The sequence below is a fragment of the Mesocricetus auratus genome, unplaced genomic scaffold, assembly GCF_017639785.1.
Source record: "Mesocricetus auratus isolate SY011 unplaced genomic scaffold, BCM_Maur_2.0 Super-Scaffold_100011, whole genome shotgun sequence".
In the NCBI taxonomy this organism is placed as follows: Eukaryota; Metazoa; Chordata; class Mammalia; order Rodentia; family Cricetidae; genus Mesocricetus; species Mesocricetus auratus.
The window spans coordinates 41,926,841-41,945,767 of NW_024429195.1; the positions used below are offsets into that span (position 1 = coordinate 41,926,841).

The 18,927-nt window shown below is 39.4% G+C and overlaps 1 protein-coding gene across 3 annotated transcripts in view; it reads right to left on the reverse strand.

Annotated features, from left to right (window-relative positions):
- Positions 1-18,927, reverse strand: part of LOC101844412 (ceruloplasmin) — a 52,647-nt gene that overhangs the window by 17,129 nt on the left and 16,591 nt on the right. For all 3 annotated transcript variants that reach the window (XM_040754641.1, XM_040754642.1, XM_040754643.1), the window contains exons 7-18: positions 17,728-17,867; positions 16,550-16,693; positions 14,658-14,875; positions 12,465-12,615; positions 10,753-10,965; positions 9,241-9,448; positions 7,883-8,022; positions 6,036-6,164; positions 3,592-3,698; positions 2,020-2,236; positions 1,548-1,687; positions 616-778 (exon numbers count right to left, since the gene is read on the reverse strand). In XM_040754641.1, the coding sequence (XP_040610575.1) occupies positions 616-778; positions 1,548-1,687; positions 2,020-2,236; positions 3,592-3,698; positions 6,036-6,164; positions 7,883-8,022; positions 9,241-9,448; positions 10,753-10,965; positions 12,465-12,615; positions 14,658-14,875; positions 16,550-16,693; positions 17,728-17,867 (1,970 nt within the window). The remainder of the gene's footprint in view (positions 1-615; positions 779-1,547; positions 1,688-2,019; positions 2,237-3,591; positions 3,699-6,035; positions 6,165-7,882; positions 8,023-9,240; positions 9,449-10,752; positions 10,966-12,464; positions 12,616-14,657; positions 14,876-16,549; positions 16,694-17,727; positions 17,868-18,927) is intronic.

Genomic DNA, 18,927 nt, shown 5'->3' on the forward strand with positions numbered 1-18,927 from the left:
TTCTCAAGTACAGTGCTAGAATTTTACTTTTTGTTGTTGTTATGTATTCACAAAAAGATTGCTTATTTTTCTGTGCTCTGTGTATGTGCAAGTGTGTGTGTCTAGATGTCTGTGTACACTTATACATGTAAGAGTTGAAGAAGAAGGAATTTAAATTTTAGTTTTTCCCAGGTCCTTTAGAAACAGACCTTCTCTGGGAGCACACAAAGAACTGTTCTGGGTGGGGACTGAAGTTATACTGGGCTGGTTCTTGCTTCTTTGATGTGGGAGGTACTAATGTTTTCTCTTAAGAAAAATTAAATTCTAAATGTTCATTTATAAGTCATGTTGCGTTCTTGTTAAAAGAAATAATGTAATTGTTCCCTTACACCAGCTTTGGGTGTGATTACACTGCAAAGTTGGTGTTCATTGTACACTTAGACAGTCAATGCCATTCTAGATGAAGTAAATGATATCCCACTGACCTAGCACTAAAACATTCTGTTTAGAGGTAGAGAAGGAAGACATCAGGGCTGCCAGTTCATAAGGACTTCATACTGGAAGATGTATTTAGACAGAGCAAGAATCTTAATTGTACTCACAATATATACCTAGAGCTACTATCTGGATATTCACCTTGATTTGGTAAGACAGTGTAGGTAGTTTCCATTCCAGCATGAACATGGTCAGTCACGTGGCAGTGGAGTAACCAGGTTCCAGGTGTTTGTGGAAACATCTCTAGGGTTTGATATGTTCCAGGGAACAGGTCAAAGACATCAGAACTGTAAGTTCCCCTGTGCTTTATTAGAAAAATGATAAATATTAAAGTTTATTCAGTAGCCTTTCATTGGCCAGCTCAAAATATTGAAAAAACAGAAACATTAAAAAATGAATCCCTCCATATTTTGTGTAGTGAAATCTGTGGTCCTAACCTAAAGCCTCATCACTCTGAGCCATCAAGAAAGATGTGAAAGAGGACATTGATTAGTCAGGGTGACTGCGTCCAATACCATAATTCTGGCTTGCCTCTTTGTCAGAGACTTGAGCTACACAAAGCAGCCAAACTAACTTGTGCTTGGATCTATGGTAGTCTATCTTGTTTATGAAACTGTAAGGTAAAGATAGTATACAGGAAGCAGATAGAGAATTTAAATAATAGTGACAGTTCAGGCATTCTCAACCCCTGTCACTGGCATATTTCCATGTAAATGATATTGAAAGCCCAGTACGGTATATGTACAGAAAACAGTACAGATTATAAAATAGACATTCTGCAGTGTGCCTTTTTCTTTTGGAAACCAGTGCATTTCAACATTAGTTTAAAAACAGGGGAAAATGTATCCTAAGAGGACCATTGCTTTCACTATGTAGTAGTTCTGGGGATGTGAGTTGCTTGACACCTAAGTGTTAATTCACCTAATCCAAGATGTGAGGAGGCTGGTATAGCAGTGAGACTGCAGTGCTGTTTGAGCTTCCCCTTTTCATAGATATCTCTGATGAAATGCATTCTTGACTTCAATTAAAACATATTAAACTGAGCAAGAACGACTACTGTGGGTGGCTCTTACCTTGTATTGGAAGCTGTGGCCATGAAAGTGTACGGTGTGCAAGTCTATTTCATTGCCCATTCCCATCACATACCAATTGACTTCATCTCCCACATGCATTGTGAGGCCTTGTAGATTTCCAAACATTTTTCCATTAATAGCTGAGGAAAATTTGATACATTTCAGAATAGTTTAAACCCATAATGGCTTCTCAGGAATGATTACTAGGTCAACATGACAGAGCTTACTTCACCAATATCACTGCTACTTTTCAAGTTATTTCTTATTAAGAGCCTTAATCCTAATTGTGAATTTATTTAAAAGGGAACGAGGGTTTGGAATTGGGAGAGGAATTAGTAAACATAGCTCTATTTTGATTTTGAGTAGACTTTTACATTACAATATTTTTTAAATAAAACAGCCCTACAACATGATTTTCTTTGAAAGAAGAAGGGAGTAAAATAGGAAAGTGGTTTAGAATAGTGTCTCATACCATGCATTTTATTGCTTTCTATGAATTCCTCATCCTCTTTGTTTACTTTCTCTGGGTGGTCAGAGTACATTTTGATGTTGTCATCTAAGTACCAAGATTCATTCTCATCAAATACTAGAAACAAAAGGAAAAACTCCATTTTCTTTATAGGATTGAATACTTTCATGTAAGACTTCCGACAAACAATCAGTGGGCCTATTAGTCCACTATAGAGATCCTGAAAACAAGCAGAAACTGCAGTTATCTTGGAAGTATTGGTCAGCATTTCAGAGAGCCAGGACCTTATCCATCTTCCCAGCAGTTCTGAAGGGATTGGTTTTAGTGGGATACCTAGCCCAAAGGGAAACCACCACTTTAGTATCTTCATACTTGAAATGGTTAAGTTGAAACAATGATGAAATGTAGGTAGGTCATGTGAGTGATGTGGAACCTAAATTTAAAAAATGACTTAACTCATGATCTACCTGGATGAATAGTGTTGCTTGTTTATTTCATACGCTTGTGGACTTATCAGGATGAGCCAGTCACTATAAATCCATGGCTGAACCTGAATGAAACAAAACCTTTTGCTGTAGGAGAAATGAATAGAAGCCAAGGAAATTGTCCATTGTCTTGGAGAAACAGAATACTAATGAATACCTATGTGAAAGGCCACAATTAACTCTTAAACGTCTGAGGCATTTGGTGTGGTCAGGTGTCTGTGATGGCAGATTGTGTCTCATATCATTCTTGTATTAGTGCTGTACTAGTGAAATTCAGGCAATGTCATGAGTAGCCTCTGAAACACTGGACAGAGAACAACAGTAAATCTACATCTTAGTCCAGTTATATTGGTCAATTGAAAGAAGACGTGGAAAAGTCTGGAGCCTTGGAGGCAGCAGTTGAGACAAATTACAAAGTACTGAAGTGTGAAAATGGAGAGAAGTGGGCTGGGCAATTGTAGGAGCAAATTATCTGGGTTAGCTGAGTGGTTCAAAGTTCTTGCTTGAATGAATGGACAGAGCAGTACTTAGATTGCTGGTATTTTTCAACAGGAAATGGAGGGGAGGAAGACCCCTTTAGAAGGTGCTAGGTTTTAAGTCTGGGAATTTAAGGTGGAGGTACCCAGCATGAAGCTGTATTGACATGTCAGAAACTCAGAAGGGATTCTGATCAAGATTTTGTTCTGCAGAACAGTGTACCATCTCACTTGAGAGGGTTGTTGGGGATTTTTGGTTCTGTGATATTTTATTGAACAATACATACATACAGTTCTGATTGCCTGTTGGGATTGCTTTTTATTACAACAAAGAATTCTGAAGCTGCACATCTTACTTTTTGCACTTAATGTTTTCATAGCAAAAGAAAATTGCAATTTTTATCAAGTGTTAGCAATAATCAGCCAGAATGAGATAACTATGACTGTATATTTAAAAGCAAACAAACTAAAAATGCAAACTGAAATAGATTACAGAGCAACTTATTTTCCTGGGATTTTGACATAGATTGGAGCACAGGAAAACTCTAGCTTTCTCTTCTTTCAATTGTCTCTCTATCTGGAGAACTCTTATGGAACAAATGTTTAAAGTTTACCTTGACTTGATCCACAGTTGAGTAGTAAGCCCATGGAATACAAGGCGTGTCCTCTACTCCAGCACCTGATCTCTCTGGGATTTGCCATACATAAGTGCGAGTTTCACCTAAATTAATCGAGAGTTACATGTTAAAAATAATAGTAGTCAAAATTCTTTCAGGAATTTAGTGAGTGTATGTTTATGAGTGTGTGTGTGTACATGAAAGTTGGCATAGTTTGTGAGAGTGGGTTTTGGAGATGGAACTTAAGTTATCAGGCTAAGCACCTTTACCCATTTAACCACCTTGATGTCCCTGGAGTTCAGTTCTAAGATACACTAAGGTATTTTTATGTAATCATATACTTACTATGAATTAAGCAGCTCTCATTTACTTGTCAGAACAAAGTCAGAGGCTTGTCATTCTAATGTCATAGCTTGAAGAAAATGAGTGGATCCATCTTTCCTTACTCTGAATTAGGTTCCATTAATATCTTTTTATCTGCAGATACCATGTGGTTACTCCCCACCTCAGCACCTTGCTCATGGTGTTTCTGTACTGATGCTGCCCTGTAGATTCAGCTTCCCCTTCCCCTTCTTTCCTGCTTCCTTCTCACTGTTTTGCTCAATGAGCTGATGATTCCTTACAAGGAGCCATGAGACCATTGAAGGTCACTGATTTCTCCCACTTCTCTCTACTTCTGTTGTTATCTGATTCTGTCACACTATGTGCTTCTTTGTCACTATTCTGTCACAAGCAAGACATATACTGGTTCTTGCTGTTTTGAAGATAGTCAGTGACTCTACCCCCTTACTTTGTCATGACTCTCTTCCCATGTACTCCTGGCTCTCCTCCAATCTAACCAGTTACTTCAGAACTTCCTGTATATCTGTCCACAGACTTTGACTTATGACTACTTTCATGCACCGGTCCTGTCAACCGTCTGTCTAGTTTGTTTAGATAGACTTTACCATACCCCATGAACATAGTACTGTCAGAGTAATACTCTGTGGAATCAAGCAAGAATTGAGGTCTGTTCTGAAGGGATCTGTGGGTTTTTCTCCCTTTTCTCAAGCCATCACTTTTAGTCCCAATGTTATCATACCTTATCTAAGCAGAAATTCTTTCTTACCAAGAACATAAAATGTAAATGTAGCACTTCACTGTCTCACCTCTGCCCACCACTCTTATTTCCATAGGCTGCTCTTCCAACCTGCTCTGTCACCAGGGATTGATTCCCAAAGTCACCATAAGACTGTGCTCAATTTTCAGCAGGACTTTTTGGTATCACAGTCAAGTAGACTTGCAGTATGAGAACGTCTTACCCCCTCCTCTGTTTAGTCTCATTGTTAATTCTAATTCTGGTGTCTTTTCTTTCATCCGTTTGGTGCAGAATTTCCTTAACTGATCTTTAATGCTGCCATTTTTCTCTCCCACAGTCACTTACTCATATGTCACTCAGAAGAGCCTCTTAAAAATTGATAATAAGATAAATCCTCTTTAGCTCAAATCCTCAGGTTGAGTGTTTAGTATAAAACCTTGAGTCCTAGTCATAGCCTCACAGGCCTTTACTCCATCCAGTTTCCTCTCTCCCTGGTTCCCATCTGCTACCTTTCTGTTCCCTCTTCAGTCTGCTCTCATCTCTGGGCTCCTCACCATTTCTAAGAGACATGAAGCATGCTCCCACTTAAAGACCTAGAATCTTACCCCACAATTAACCTGAGCTGCACGTCCCTTATCATTTAAGTCTTCACCAGTGTCCAGGCCTACTGATTGTCCTACCTAAAATAACACCAGTTTCTCTCTTACTCTGATGAGTCTTTTTCATAGCCTTGGTTACAACTCAATAGTATCTATGTATTTCTTAGAAGCTCAAATGAGAAAATTTTGCTCTCTTTTTCCTTAAATTTATAAGAGTAATTCTACAGAGTACTCTTTTTTTGTTGTTTGATATATTTGGGACCTGATAGGTTTTAAAAACAAATCCCTTTCCTGTAAAATAATTTTAATTTGTACTTGAGTGCACATAATGTATCACAATTTTTATCTTAATTAAACATCTGTTGATCTCTTGGGACATGCCAGATACTGAAGCAAAGATCTAGGCTTTAAATTCAAAACCACAGACATTGTTTGAGAGTCTGCCACATAAATATTCTACCCCACAGTGTAGCAGATGCTACTTCAAATGTGCTCTAGCTGAGTGGAGGGAACATCTCTCTAATTCACTCTTCCATGTTTGTAAATGTTGGGTACTTCCATGCTTCTTTTTACAGCCCTTCTGCAAATTGGTTTGGTACAAAATACTTGTACTCAGTCACCCACACAGAGCTGGTCCCTGCGTCTTCTCTCCCCATCTTTACAACCCCCACAACGTACTCATTTAGAAGGACTGTTCTTTACAGAAGCTGGCACTTATGGTGTGGCTATAATATCTGCATGATACATCCCTCTGCCCTCAGTACCTGGCAATGTTGGAACAACTGTAGAACTCTCTGTTTTCACCCCATGGGCATGTATTGAATATGGCCTGGTTGCCATATTTTTAAAGACAATTCTAATTTTGTCTCCAACATCTGCATGAATTTGTGGACCTGGTAAGAGTAAAAAGGAAAATTAGTTTACTGTCTTGTATTTTTGAATTTCTGTGTTAGTGACAAAGACAAAAATCAGGTAACTTTTCCTCCCATGGCTTTGAGCTGGTCCCAGAGGATGTACATAAAAACACTAGATAGAGCTTCTCTAAATATGAAGTCATCTAGAACTCTAGGAGACACTGTTGCCTGAAAATCCTCTGAGGGTCAGAGTTCTAATACAGAGAGCTGGTGGCAGGCCAGGATCTGCTGTGCACAGTTTACTTTTAGGGCTCAGTGTCTGGACTTCCAGGCAAAGGGTTGTTCGGGTAAGGATGAAGCTGGTCCTACAGCTTCTGCTCTCTAGCCAGCTAGAGCTGTTTCCTGTCACATGCATTCCTGTCACCCTCAACAATGCCATTCGCTCTAGAGCTGCAGTTCTCAACCTGTGGGTCTGGACCCCTTTAGGAGTTGAATGATTCTTTCATTGGTATTGCCTAAGACTATCAGAAAACACAGATAGTAACATTACAATTCATAACAGTAGCAAGATTTCGGTTATGAAGTATCAATGAAAATAATTGTATAGTTTGGGGTCATCACAGCATGAGGAACTGTATGAAAGTGTGGCAGCATTAGGAAGGTTGAGAACCACTGCTCTAAAGTACTTCACTAGGGAAACTGTGATATTGGGGAAGTATTGAAAGGTTGAGGAGTTCAGCACCTCATGGGTTGCAGGTTATACATTCTGCCTTAATGTGGCTCCTGAAAACCTAGAGGCAACTTCCCCCTGACTCAGTGTAAGGAAACACATTTTTCATATATATATATATATATATGTATATATATGTATATATATATCTTTTCTTATGCTTAATTACATCTTACTTTTCAAGTAAATAGTTGTGCTTCTTTTTGCAGGGGGTGTGTGGTAACAAGAAGAGTTTGGTTAAGGTTTTGGTTAGGAGGTAATTTCTAGGAACTTCACCAAAGCTATAGGCATGCAGTAAAAAAAAAAATTTCTGAGACAGGGCTTCTCTATGTAGCCTCAGCTGTGTTGGAACTCATTTTGTAAACCAGGCTGGCCTTGAACTCAGAGATCCACCTGTCTCTGCTTCCTGAGTGCTGGAATTTAAAGGCTTATTCCACCACCACCTGGCTAAGTATAAATAATTTTATCAGTGTACGGATTAATAAATTATTCCTGATAGAAATAAGTGATATTATATTTATGCTTCAGCAATCACAAAATTCTCTTTTTTATTCAACGATTTTTAAAAATATTTTTGATATATGAACTAGAAAAATGCAATCTGATGGGGGAAGTCCTGTGTATATGTCAATAAAGCACTGTTGGCCAATAGGGAAGCAAGATAGGTGGGACTAGGAGTCGAGTAGGGCTCTGGGAAGGAGAAACACAGGGAGTCAAGATGTAACCGCCATAGGGATAAGAAGCCCGGAAACTTCTCCGGTAAGAGAAATACTTAGATTAACAATTATGGGGTAAATACTTAAGTCAGAGCTAGCCAGTAAGAAACAAGCAAGGCCAACAGCTTCATAATTAATACAGCGTCTTGTGTGTTATTTGGGGACTACAACGCGGCAGAGCACAGGCGACTGGCAAGTGGCTGACAAGGAAAAGGCATCACTCTACAGCAATCTATATACATGGATGCCTGTTGCTGCAGGAAGCTCTTGTTGCTAACCCAAGGCTAGAAGGATGGGGCTGTTCACCTTACCTAGGATGCCCAAGTGCACATCTTCATCTTTTCTCTTCACCTGTACTTTGAACGTACTGTCAGTAAATTGCCGATACACAGCTTTCTTGTACTTTGAACCTATGTAAAACTCTTCTTTATCCAAAAACACATTTGAAACACTAGAAAAGACAAATCAATGTAGGTTATTATTTGTTTTTGCAAAAGAAAAGAAATTGTTTTAATTTTTGAGTCAAAATTCTTGTGAACAGTTATGTTCATTTAAAATTGTCTTCCACCCCAGTAAGAAAAACAGTTGATTTTAGAAATAGCAAGGTGTCATATAAAGAGGACTCTGTAGTGTGCTGCTTCAGTCTTGGCCCTGACTCTTGCCTAGCTAAGCTGACCTTTCAATCAATGCTGTCTGTGGAAGACTTAATTGCTATACCCCCAAAGAGAGGCATTGATCAAATCATCTCATCACATTTTCCACTCTAATATGTTATGAAATCCAGATTCAATCAATCAGGAATTAATGCAGTATTTCCAGTCAATAGTAGCACATTTTTATGGTCATTTTCTTTTTCTAAAGTTTTAGTTAACTAATGATTTATTTTAACCACTATCCAAATCACAAAATAACCTTTTAGTCCTTTCTATCTCAGATCGCACTCATCACGGAAACCAAACTATCTGGTTAGCCACTGCTAGCCAGAATGTTTTCCTGGGCATTCTGGGCCTACCTGTCCCACAGTGCACCCTCATCCCCCAGATCATGTGAACATGAGGTCACCTGATGAAATGACATGATAGAGCAGACATGCCTGGGAAAATAAAAAAAAAGGGGGGGAACCTAGAAGTATCAGATAACGCTATATAATGCTGAGATAGATGGTTTTGATGTTCCTGTGGCCATTCATGGCTTGAATTTATTCTTACTGGTTTTTGTTGTTGTTGTTGTTTTGTTTTGTTTTTTAGTTTTTTTCAGTGTCGGTGACATAATGGCTTTAAACCTATTTTCCTTTAAGTTCTTAGAAGAAAGAACTGCTAAGCATTTAAGAAGTGTACAGCAGAATAAGGAATATGGAATGACTGATTATTATACTAGAAATAAAATCAAGAGGGGGAAAGAGGCAACACTGTGACTGTTCTCAATTTGGTTTGAAGGTGAGTGACAGTCCATCAGAAAAGCAATGATGCCACAGGATCAGAATAGGTCAAGGGAAGTTATCCTGTGATGCCAAGAGAAGTACAGGTGAATGAGCACAGAGTCCCAGAAAGTGGGCATTGCTATTGCTTAATAGAGCTGTTGCTTTTTCTAAGGGTTAGTGTAACTCTTTAAGAAAAGGAGACCTAAAATTACAGCTGAGCGCTTTGGCAATCTGAGACTGGAAAGTTACTTTTGTTCTTGCAAATGATGCAGCTCCTTTTCCCAGGCCCTGCTTGGAGAATAGTCCCATTCCACCTCCACTGCTGCAACATAGTATGTCCTTTCTCCCAGGTACAACGTGGGATCCTCCGAATGCTGCTTGCACTGGTTCACAGTATACTTTTGCTTCATACCACCTGTGTAGTGATCTGTTGTAAGACACTCTACATCAAAAGTCCCTGGAGTGGAAAAATAGAAAAGTTATCAATCAATACTTTTTTGCTCAGCGCTTTTATCTCTCACACTTACTTAGCATCAGTTATTACCTCAGATCACAAAGCTTCCCGCAGCTCTGACCCTCATGCCACCCACTGTTCACTTTTCTTCAATGGCAGAAATCTCCTCACTGTTGTAAGAACCAGCGAGGGGTGTATCTTGTCTCTGGCCATCAGCTCTTCCCTCTGCCTGGAACTTTACAGATGTGTGCATAGCTTATGGCCTTACTTCATTCTGTCTCAAGAGAGAATATCTCTCCTCGTTAGCCATCACCCCTTTTTCTTGCTTTAGCTTTCATGGGCTTACCGTTACCTGATCTTGAGTATCACAGAGTGAATCAAGTGTGGCTAAAAGCAAGTTAGTATATTTTCATGATAGGATTGAAGTTCTTTCATCTTTGTTTTAATATAATTTACCCACTGAGAACCAGGCCCACAGATGTGTCTAAATATGCAGGGCTACTGGTCTCATTTAGAATACCTAGTTGCAAGCAGTTAGAAGTCAACTCCACATCAAAACTGTAGAGACATAATGAAAGTTTACATGTTGAACACATGCAGGAGTCATTTTCTCTAACCTGCTTTATCACCGTTACCTTTAAAAGGATTGAAAATGAACCATCTCTCAGATTCTGCTCTTTGAAACAAGGAATACTCTCTCTCTCTCTCTCTCTCTCTCTCTCTCTCTCTCTCTCTCTCTCTCTCTCTTCTCTCTCTCTCTCTCTCTCTCTCTCTCTACTTATCTCCTCCTCTTCCACCCATAAATAGGAAGGATATTTGGTTTGGGAGGCATTGAAAGAGTTTGTCACCTGATATGTTTTTCAATAGGATTTTCAGCCAGAACTATATAAAATTTACTGTCATGGCTAGTTTTATGTCAGTTTGACACAAGCTAGAGTCCTCTGAAAGAAAGGAACCTCAGTTGAGAAAGTGTCTCATAAGATCCAACTATAGGGCATTTTCTTAGTTAGTGGTTGATAGGGGAAGTCAAAGGCCATTCTGGGTGGTGACACCCCCTGGCTGATGATATGAGATTCTATCAGAAAGCAGGCTGAGCAAGCCATGAGGAGCAAGCCAGTAAGCAACTCTCCTCCTTGTCCTCTGCATCAGTTTTGGCCCTGTTTGAGTTCCTGTCCTAATGTCCTTCAGTGATGTACAGTGATACAGAAGTGTAAGCCAAATGACCACCCCCAACTTGCTTTGGACATGATGGTCCATCACAACACTGGTAGCCCTAACTAAGACACTGACCAATAAAAGAAATGTACCTTCTGTATCAGGCTTCATGAGAAGGGTCAGACTTGTATGAGGGAAGAGGTTTGCAGTGTCTCTTCTTTCTCCTTTGGACAGATATGTGTTTCCTGAAAAGTATATCCCATGAACATCAGCCTCATTTCCAGCACTGAACAAATACCACACAGTGGTATCTTCTAGACACATGGTGAGGCCAGGCTGATTGCCGTACATGAATCCATTCACAGCTGCAAGCATTGGAGTGGGGAGGAGAAAAGGGGTTGAAGATAACATATCCTATTAAATGAAGATTTATTCTTAATGTGACTTCCTAATGTAAGGACACTTTCAAACCTGCCCATTGCTTATGTCAGAAATGTCTTTGCTGTCTCCAGAACAGTCTCTGGCTACAGGGAGCAGGTCTGAGTTAACAGAGCATGAAGTTCTGTCTGTGTCCCTACCTCACTGGGGATTTCAGTGTTTTCTGCTGGAATGAGATTTCAGCTGGTTTTCTCACTGTGAGTAATAACAGCTTACTCTGAGTGTCACACACTGGGAATGTATTTGTTGTTTTACATGAAAAATTCCTTAATTCATCTTGGAAAATGGGAACAATCTAGTGCTGGAAAATTTCTCTCACTGCTGTTTCCAAAAGATGACATTCTTGACAAGTCCAAAATGCAAAATGTAGAATTTAAAATAATATTGAAAGGATTGTGGGTAGTGTGGGTAGAATCATTCTAGCATAAAACAAAATCAAAACCAAAACCCAAATAGCAAAAACTATTAATTGGCACTGAAACTTTACAATTTTTTACTTCTACCAACCATAGTAAATGTTTACTGTTCTCTCTGAATGATGTGGGTCTTTGGAACAATTAGCCCACCGTCTCTAAACACTAATCACATATAAATTAGTTAAAACATAAAAAAATCTGATACTCATCCTCATTTAAGTAAAAATGATGCAGATTTCCTTGGGTCTTAGGAGTTTTAAAGTTGTCAGTTGATTTTGATGAGCAATCAAGCATGGGAATTATTATGGCAGAGTTCATATTTTTGAATCATAATGAAAGAGTTTATATTTTTAGATCATTGAAAAAAATAAAAGGAGACATCTGTCATTACTGGGCTACTAATGAGAATAGCATATAGTCCATTATTCTCAAATAGAGCATGTCATTGGAATCAATTAAGGATTTGTTAAATACAGATTCCTAGGACTTACTGCAGTGTTTATAATTCAGTAACTCAAAAATGGGTCCAAGAATTTGCTGTGCTCACAAACTCTTGGGCACAGCTGAGGCTGCTAATCTAGGAAACACAAAGAAACATGCAGGGACCAGCAAGATGGCTCAGCTGACAAAGGCCCTTGCTGGGAAGCCCACCAAACCCGAGTTCTGGGAAGAGAAAACTGACCTGTTTTGGCCCCCACAGGCACCATGGCATGTGTTCATTATCTCTTCCTCCCTCCCTTCCTCCCTTCCTCCCTTCCTCTTTCCCTAGTTCCCTTCCTCTCTCCCTTCTCAATAAACAAACTTTTTAAAAGGCACATTCATCATATTAGTATGTCTGTTATATCTAGTTATTCTGAGGTATTTTTATAACCAAAGATATTGCCTTAGCAGCACTACTACATTGTTTATTGATAATTAATGAAAGATGCTGCTTACTTTGGGCTTAGTTGGTACTATTACACATGTGCCACTGAAGTAGCCTGGGCAGGTGGAGTAGATGCAGTACTCACAGTGCATCTTATTGGACTCCTGGAAGTCTTTATCTTCCTTATCCACACGATCAGGTGCAGTTGTGAACATCCTGATATTATCATCCAAGAGTAAACTCTCATTCTCATCAAACACGGTGGGGAACAAATAGAACTCCTTGTCGACATCTTTCTGCAAATAAAAATAACAATGAGGTGAAGATAGAATGAGTAAAGCAAAAATATTTCTATTTACATAATACTCTGCACAAACCATTTTGAAGAAGGGCAACAGAAGTTTCTGTTCCCCTTTAAAACTTGGTTCATGATGAATTCCACTTGGTTACCCAAATTTCATTGGCGTCTGTTGAGGACTTATGGCTTAGTATGCGCCTCTGGCATCTCAAATTTCACATTCCCTTCTTCCTTCATGCCCACAGTTGCCCGTACAAATCGAAACCACTAAAACAGTTTATTAAAATAGATTTAGATTGATTTGAAATGTCCCCAAAGCTAATGACATTGTTGGAGACTACGCTGGGCCCAGTTGAAGGAACAAGATCACTTGGATTGTGCCATTGAATACAGTAGAATATCTCTATCCCTCTTCCTCCCTCCTCCATCCGTTCCCTTCCCCTCTCCCCCTTGCTTCCCCTGACTCATGCACACCTGATTGGCTATCATGAGGATGAACAGGTTCCTTTGACTATATGCAAGTGTGTTTGTCTACATCATAAAATGGAATGGAACTAGCTGGCTGTGATCGAACCCTCTAAAACCAAGAGTCAAAATAGACCCCAGGTATTTTGTTGCAGTGATAAAAATTTGATGTGGGAATGTCTGTGTGCTGGAATCAGAAAAGAAGCCTTCAACATTCCTGAAACCAGTAAGAACCCTATAACCCACACAGATCATCTTCAGTGAAGAAATGTTGTGAAGAAATGAGCCGGAAGAAGGATCCACACAGTCTTCAGGCAGATTAAAATGAAAACAAGCAAGGAAGTAGAAATACTATCTGGTTTTTGGAATGGTCTAGTCATTCAGAAGACAATCAGTCAGTGGAATCAAAACAAGTGAGCCCTTGGGGAATAGAATACTGAAGCTCTGTTTGTCTTCCTCCAATGATTCATTCAAGTGGACAACAGTTTGTTAAAGTGAAAAAGACCAACTAAGGTGCAAACATGAAGGTTAGATCCTACAGAAAACTTCACCGGTGATGAAGGTTGTCTACGATGAGTTTCTTGGTGCTGTAGCTACATTTATGTTACTCATGCTTCTGTAAGTAACTCCAGGAAAGCCACTGGTTCAAGGAGCTAAACTTGGGTAAGATCACTTCTTTGGTCCATCTGGGGTGAACAATACTTATTCCCATCTCCATGGGAAAATTAATACCACAGTAGCCCAGAATAGCCTCAGATGCCGTGTTTGTTTGTTTTATTGAGACAGGATTTCTGTGTATCCTTGGCTGTCCTGGAAGTCATTCTGTAAACCAGGCTGGCCCAGAACTCAGAGAGATCCATGTATTTCTGCCTCCCAAGTGTTGGAATTAAAGGCATGTGCTATGATGCCTGACTGACTAAATGTAGTTCTTTTTTCTCCCTCAAATACTGGGATGGAGGCATGTGTCTCCCTGCCCAGCTTAGGAGACCCTGTCTGTATAATTTTGTTTGAAGCAGGGTCTCTTGTAGCCTAGAATTGCCTCACATTCTAAGTAGATGAGGACAGTCACGAGCTCTTTATTTTTCTGCCTTCACTTCCCAAAGACTTGGCCTACAGGTGTGTAGGATCACATAACAGGACCCCTTATCTTCAGATATACAACATAAAATACTTCACAAATTTGAAAAAGTATGGGATTATAATAGTGAGTCAAGGGGTTATTTTCTTATTGCTATTTTTATCACAAAGACTATGCATTCCATTTATAATGAAATTTCTGATCAACTTAAAGTATTTCCACCAGAAAAAATGCATAATACATTTTAATGCATTTGATCTTACTATGAAACCCAGAATGGTTTCACACTTTTGATCCTACTGCCTCATCTTACCCTAGTGTTAAAATTATAAGTATATAATAGTATGGCCAACCATAATACAGATCTTAGAAATCTGAGAAAATTTTAAAATAAGACATATGTAGACTCTTCAGCACCTCAAAGCCCAGAATTCTCCTTGTAATTATAATTCAAAACAGATTGGGTGTCACTTTTGCTCTCCCCTGCCTGGGCTTACCTGTCTCCCATTTGCAAGTAAGCTGCCTTTCTTGCATATTTTCATTGGCCCAATCAGCCCAGTGAATATATCTTTGGTAGGGTCTACACCAGAATAATACATCCTAGATAAGCACACAGGATCTGCATGAGTGGGTCCCATTTCTGTGGGGACAGTCCATTCATACATAAAGGTTTCTTTGGGTGCCACATGAGAAGCTGCTTGAGGATGAGGCACACCTACAAGAAAGGTCACAGCAGAGAGGTTACATTCATGTTTTCTAAGGTGACTATAGAGCCACCCAGGAGGCTAAATTTAGTAATTCACGTCTAAGTTCCTTTGTCCCAATTAGAATATAATCTCCTTTGTGCTTTCCTGCCAGGTTTGACAGATTGGTGTGATAAACTCAGGAAACCCCTAACCCTGCTCCAAACCTTTAGGATTGATGCCCCTTTTTGTGCTCAAAGAGGGGATATGTGCATTTTCCCTCAAGATGCACTAGCGATGAAAGCAAATATCACCTCTTGTATCCTATCAGCTACAACACTGCCTGTCAGTAGGAGGTAATCAGTCTATTTTCTGTTGACCAAACTGAACAGAAAGTAATTGTAGAATTGAAAGAAACTTAGCCTGTGATCCTTTACAAATTATCTAATTTTTTTTTTTTTTTTGGTTTTTATGAGACAGGGTTTCTCTGTATTGTTTTGGAGGCTATCGGTCCAGCCCGGCCTCGAACTCACAGGGATCCGCCTGCCTCTGCCTCCTGAGTGCTGGGATTAAAGGCGTGCGCCACCACTACCCGGCCAAATTATCTAATTTTTCTCTTGAAACTGAAGCCAGAAAGCCTCAATAAGCTGCCTATAGTTACATTACAATTAGTGGCGAAATCATGAGATTTCATTAGTAAGCCTCAATAAAAACTGTTAGAATATATCCACATTATTAAATATTTTATATCACTAAAATTGTATTAATAAATACTTATAATGTTAAGAAAGCAAATATAACAAAACTGTAATGCCAGATATATTTGTATACTATGAACTCAACCATATTTAATGTATGTTATATATACACACATAAAAGCAGGAGGACTGCATATATGTGTGTGGAGGTATATGATTACTATGGAATTGTGGATTGTTAATATTTTTGGTTATACCTTTCTGTATTTTTCAAATATTCAAAAATGAGCTTCTAACCTTAATATTGAAAGAACTTTAAAAAGATCCACCTTAGTTAGGGTCATCCTTGTGGATCACTGGACATTTCCCAAGTGCCAGATTTCTCTTTAAACCCATAATGGCTCCCTCTATTAAAGGTTTCTCTTTTCTTGCTCTCCTGTATTCTTCCATGACTCAGTCTTCCTGATGTCTCATGTTCTCCTCCCCCCTCTTCTCCTCTTCACTTTTTCCTACTCTTCCCCCCATCCCCTGCCACCACTCCTGCCCTGTACTCCCAATTTGCTCAGAAGTTCTTGTCCCTTTTCCCCTCTCCTGGGAACCATGCATCTCTCTCTTAAGGTCCTCCTTGTTTCCTAGCTTCTCAAATGATGTGACAGACTTTGATGATCCCCCATGGAAGTCCTCACCCTCCCTGGGGAGTGGATGGGGGGTGGGATGGGGAGGCTGGTGCGGGGCATGGGAGGATAGGAGGAGAGCGAACCAGAATTGATAATAAAATAAGATTTAGAAAAAATTCACCTAATAAGAGTATTTCAGAAATGTATAATTAATACAGCCCAACCAATTTCGTATTAGGATTGTCAGTAGTTATTCAGTTAAGACATAACAAGATTCTATAAACTAATTGGAAAGCATAGGAAAGAGGTTTATTTGCATTTGCATAATTCTTGAAAGGAACATGATCAGTACTTGGCATTCAGCTTACTCAGGACTGCATTACCTACTCACCTCCCTTCAGGGAGTGGGCATAGTATGTACCCTCATTTTCCACAGTGAATCTCACCCCCGTTGGCTGAATGCTGAGAGGGTAAGGCCCTTTGTTATGAAAGGTGACTTTAATGATGTCTCCTACTTCTGCCCAAATGACAGGACCTAGGGACAAAGAGAGAATTTGTTATCTTTATCATTGTGTGACATATAGAAAGTGCAAAACAGTTACTGGATTTAGCTATGTCCTCTGACAAGCATCCCAGGGTCAAGGTGCAGATGTGGTGTTTAAAAAATCCATTATTGCTACAATGTGGCAAATTTGGAAAAATGCAAAATTCTTTTAATCCAACTTGAGGAAGATTAATTTGTTTATTATCTTTCTTCAAGTCAGTAAAATTTGTACACCACAAAAACTAATTCATAGTGTCTATACACCTACAAAAAATCTGGAATATCTACACATTCTTCAACCTAGTCTTCTGGGCTATGTGGCCTTTGTCCCCCAGTCATGGTAAGTTTAAGATGAATTGTCTTGGTTGTGAAGGGTAACAGTGTTTTAGAATGTACAACTCTAAAATTAATATTGTTATCAATTATATAGATATAGCTATATAGTATACAACTGTTTAATATAATATTCATAATGGCATTTATTGAGTGAATCTGAATCTTATCCCTACTTCTAAGTGTTTATGTCTAATATCTCATCTAACCCTTACTAAACTTTCTTCTAGTAGTAACCATTATTATCTCTACTTTATAGAAAAAACAGGCACAGAAAATTAAGTCACTTTCAATAGTCACCTATCTTGTAGATAAAGAGGAAGACTATCTCCTGACTGTGTTTACCAGTTATGAGAGAACTTGGTGCTCAATGGTAGCAGCCTCTAGGATAGATCCAGCCTGGGTCATCAGTAAGCCCATGTTTGGTTTCTGAGAAAGAGCACTTTGGCTAAGTCAGTTATTTAAATTGTCAGACATTTTCCCTTATCTCTTCACAATGTAGTGAAGATTTATGGCTGATAATTTACTTTTGACAGAGTAACCAGCTGCTATGTGCCAAGTGGTAACTGATCTTCTGTGTGCCTGGATTTTATCTGAAAATCATGCTGCAGCAGGTCCTGACACTTTTCTCTTTGAAGTTGGGACAATCAAGAAGAAAAGGTTCCAGCCTGCTGTGCTCTGCTTGGCCTTACCCAGGATTCCAAGATGTTTCTCATCAGGGCCTCTCTGTTTCCGGTTTGTGAAGGAGGCATCTGTATATTCACGATAAACCAATTTTTTATAAGAGCCACCAATTCTCATAGCACCTTGTTCAAAAAATACCCTCGAATCACTGCCAAAAAGAAAAGGGGTTAATTGTGTGTGGAGGTAGAACAGAAGTGGCTATATAGAATCCTAACTGAAGAAGGAAAGTCTGTGTAGTGCTTAGTGCTGCATTGCACCCATGAGTGACAGTCCACACGAATTTCACTGAAGAGGCACACAGACCTAGGCCACTCTTGAGGTGTAGTGAAGCAGAAGTTGTAAAGTGAAGTAAAAACAAGTTTCAGTATGTCTATGTCACCCCTGTTCTGCAAGAGGACCTTTCACACCATTGTATAGCAGCTGTCCTTTGTTGGGTATGACCATCAACTTAGTGTTTGCCTTTACTTGCTAGAAGTCACATGTAGTGAGATTGCTAGTTTTCTCCCATTTATAAACAAAGCAATTCAATTTCAGAAAGTGATAGGATTTTCACAAAGCCATCCTGTTGGTATTCAGGCATCCGTACTGGTCTACTCTTGGGGTTCCAGCAGGATATGCCCTCAGCTGCAGCCACTAAGAGCACCGCCTGTGCACATTCTCTTTGCCTCTCCTCTTTTGCTGTTACTGCCTCCAGAGGACAGTCTACTCCCTCCCCTTCCCTCCTTTTATGATCCTTTTCCCCTAATGAAAAAATACCTCCATGTGAATTCTATCTCGTGGTGGTTTTTGTTTTGTTTTGTTAAATTACAACACACTCCATTTATCTCTTCTTTTATTTGACAAATGGGTTAGCACCAGATTTTTGCCAGCATCCTTGTACTATGTTGATGAGGTAATGCCGGGCAAGCAGAACTCCTCATCCACATGGACCACGTGTCTATTAGAGGAGATCAAACTCTGATTATACAAGCTGACCGCATGTAGTCCAAGAAGTAGAGTGTTGTGGAGCATTTCTCCTGAGGAAAGCAGTTAAGGCCACAGTATAGAAGCCATTAGAGGTGATGTGTGGATGGTGGAAAGAAAGGGCAGGATGCCACTACATGTAGGAGACTTGAAGGAGCAAGAGTAAATATGTCATGAGTATGCCAGGCTCTACTGTGATGATATTTAGTTTATGCTCTAACAAATAAAGCTTTCTTGAAGATCAG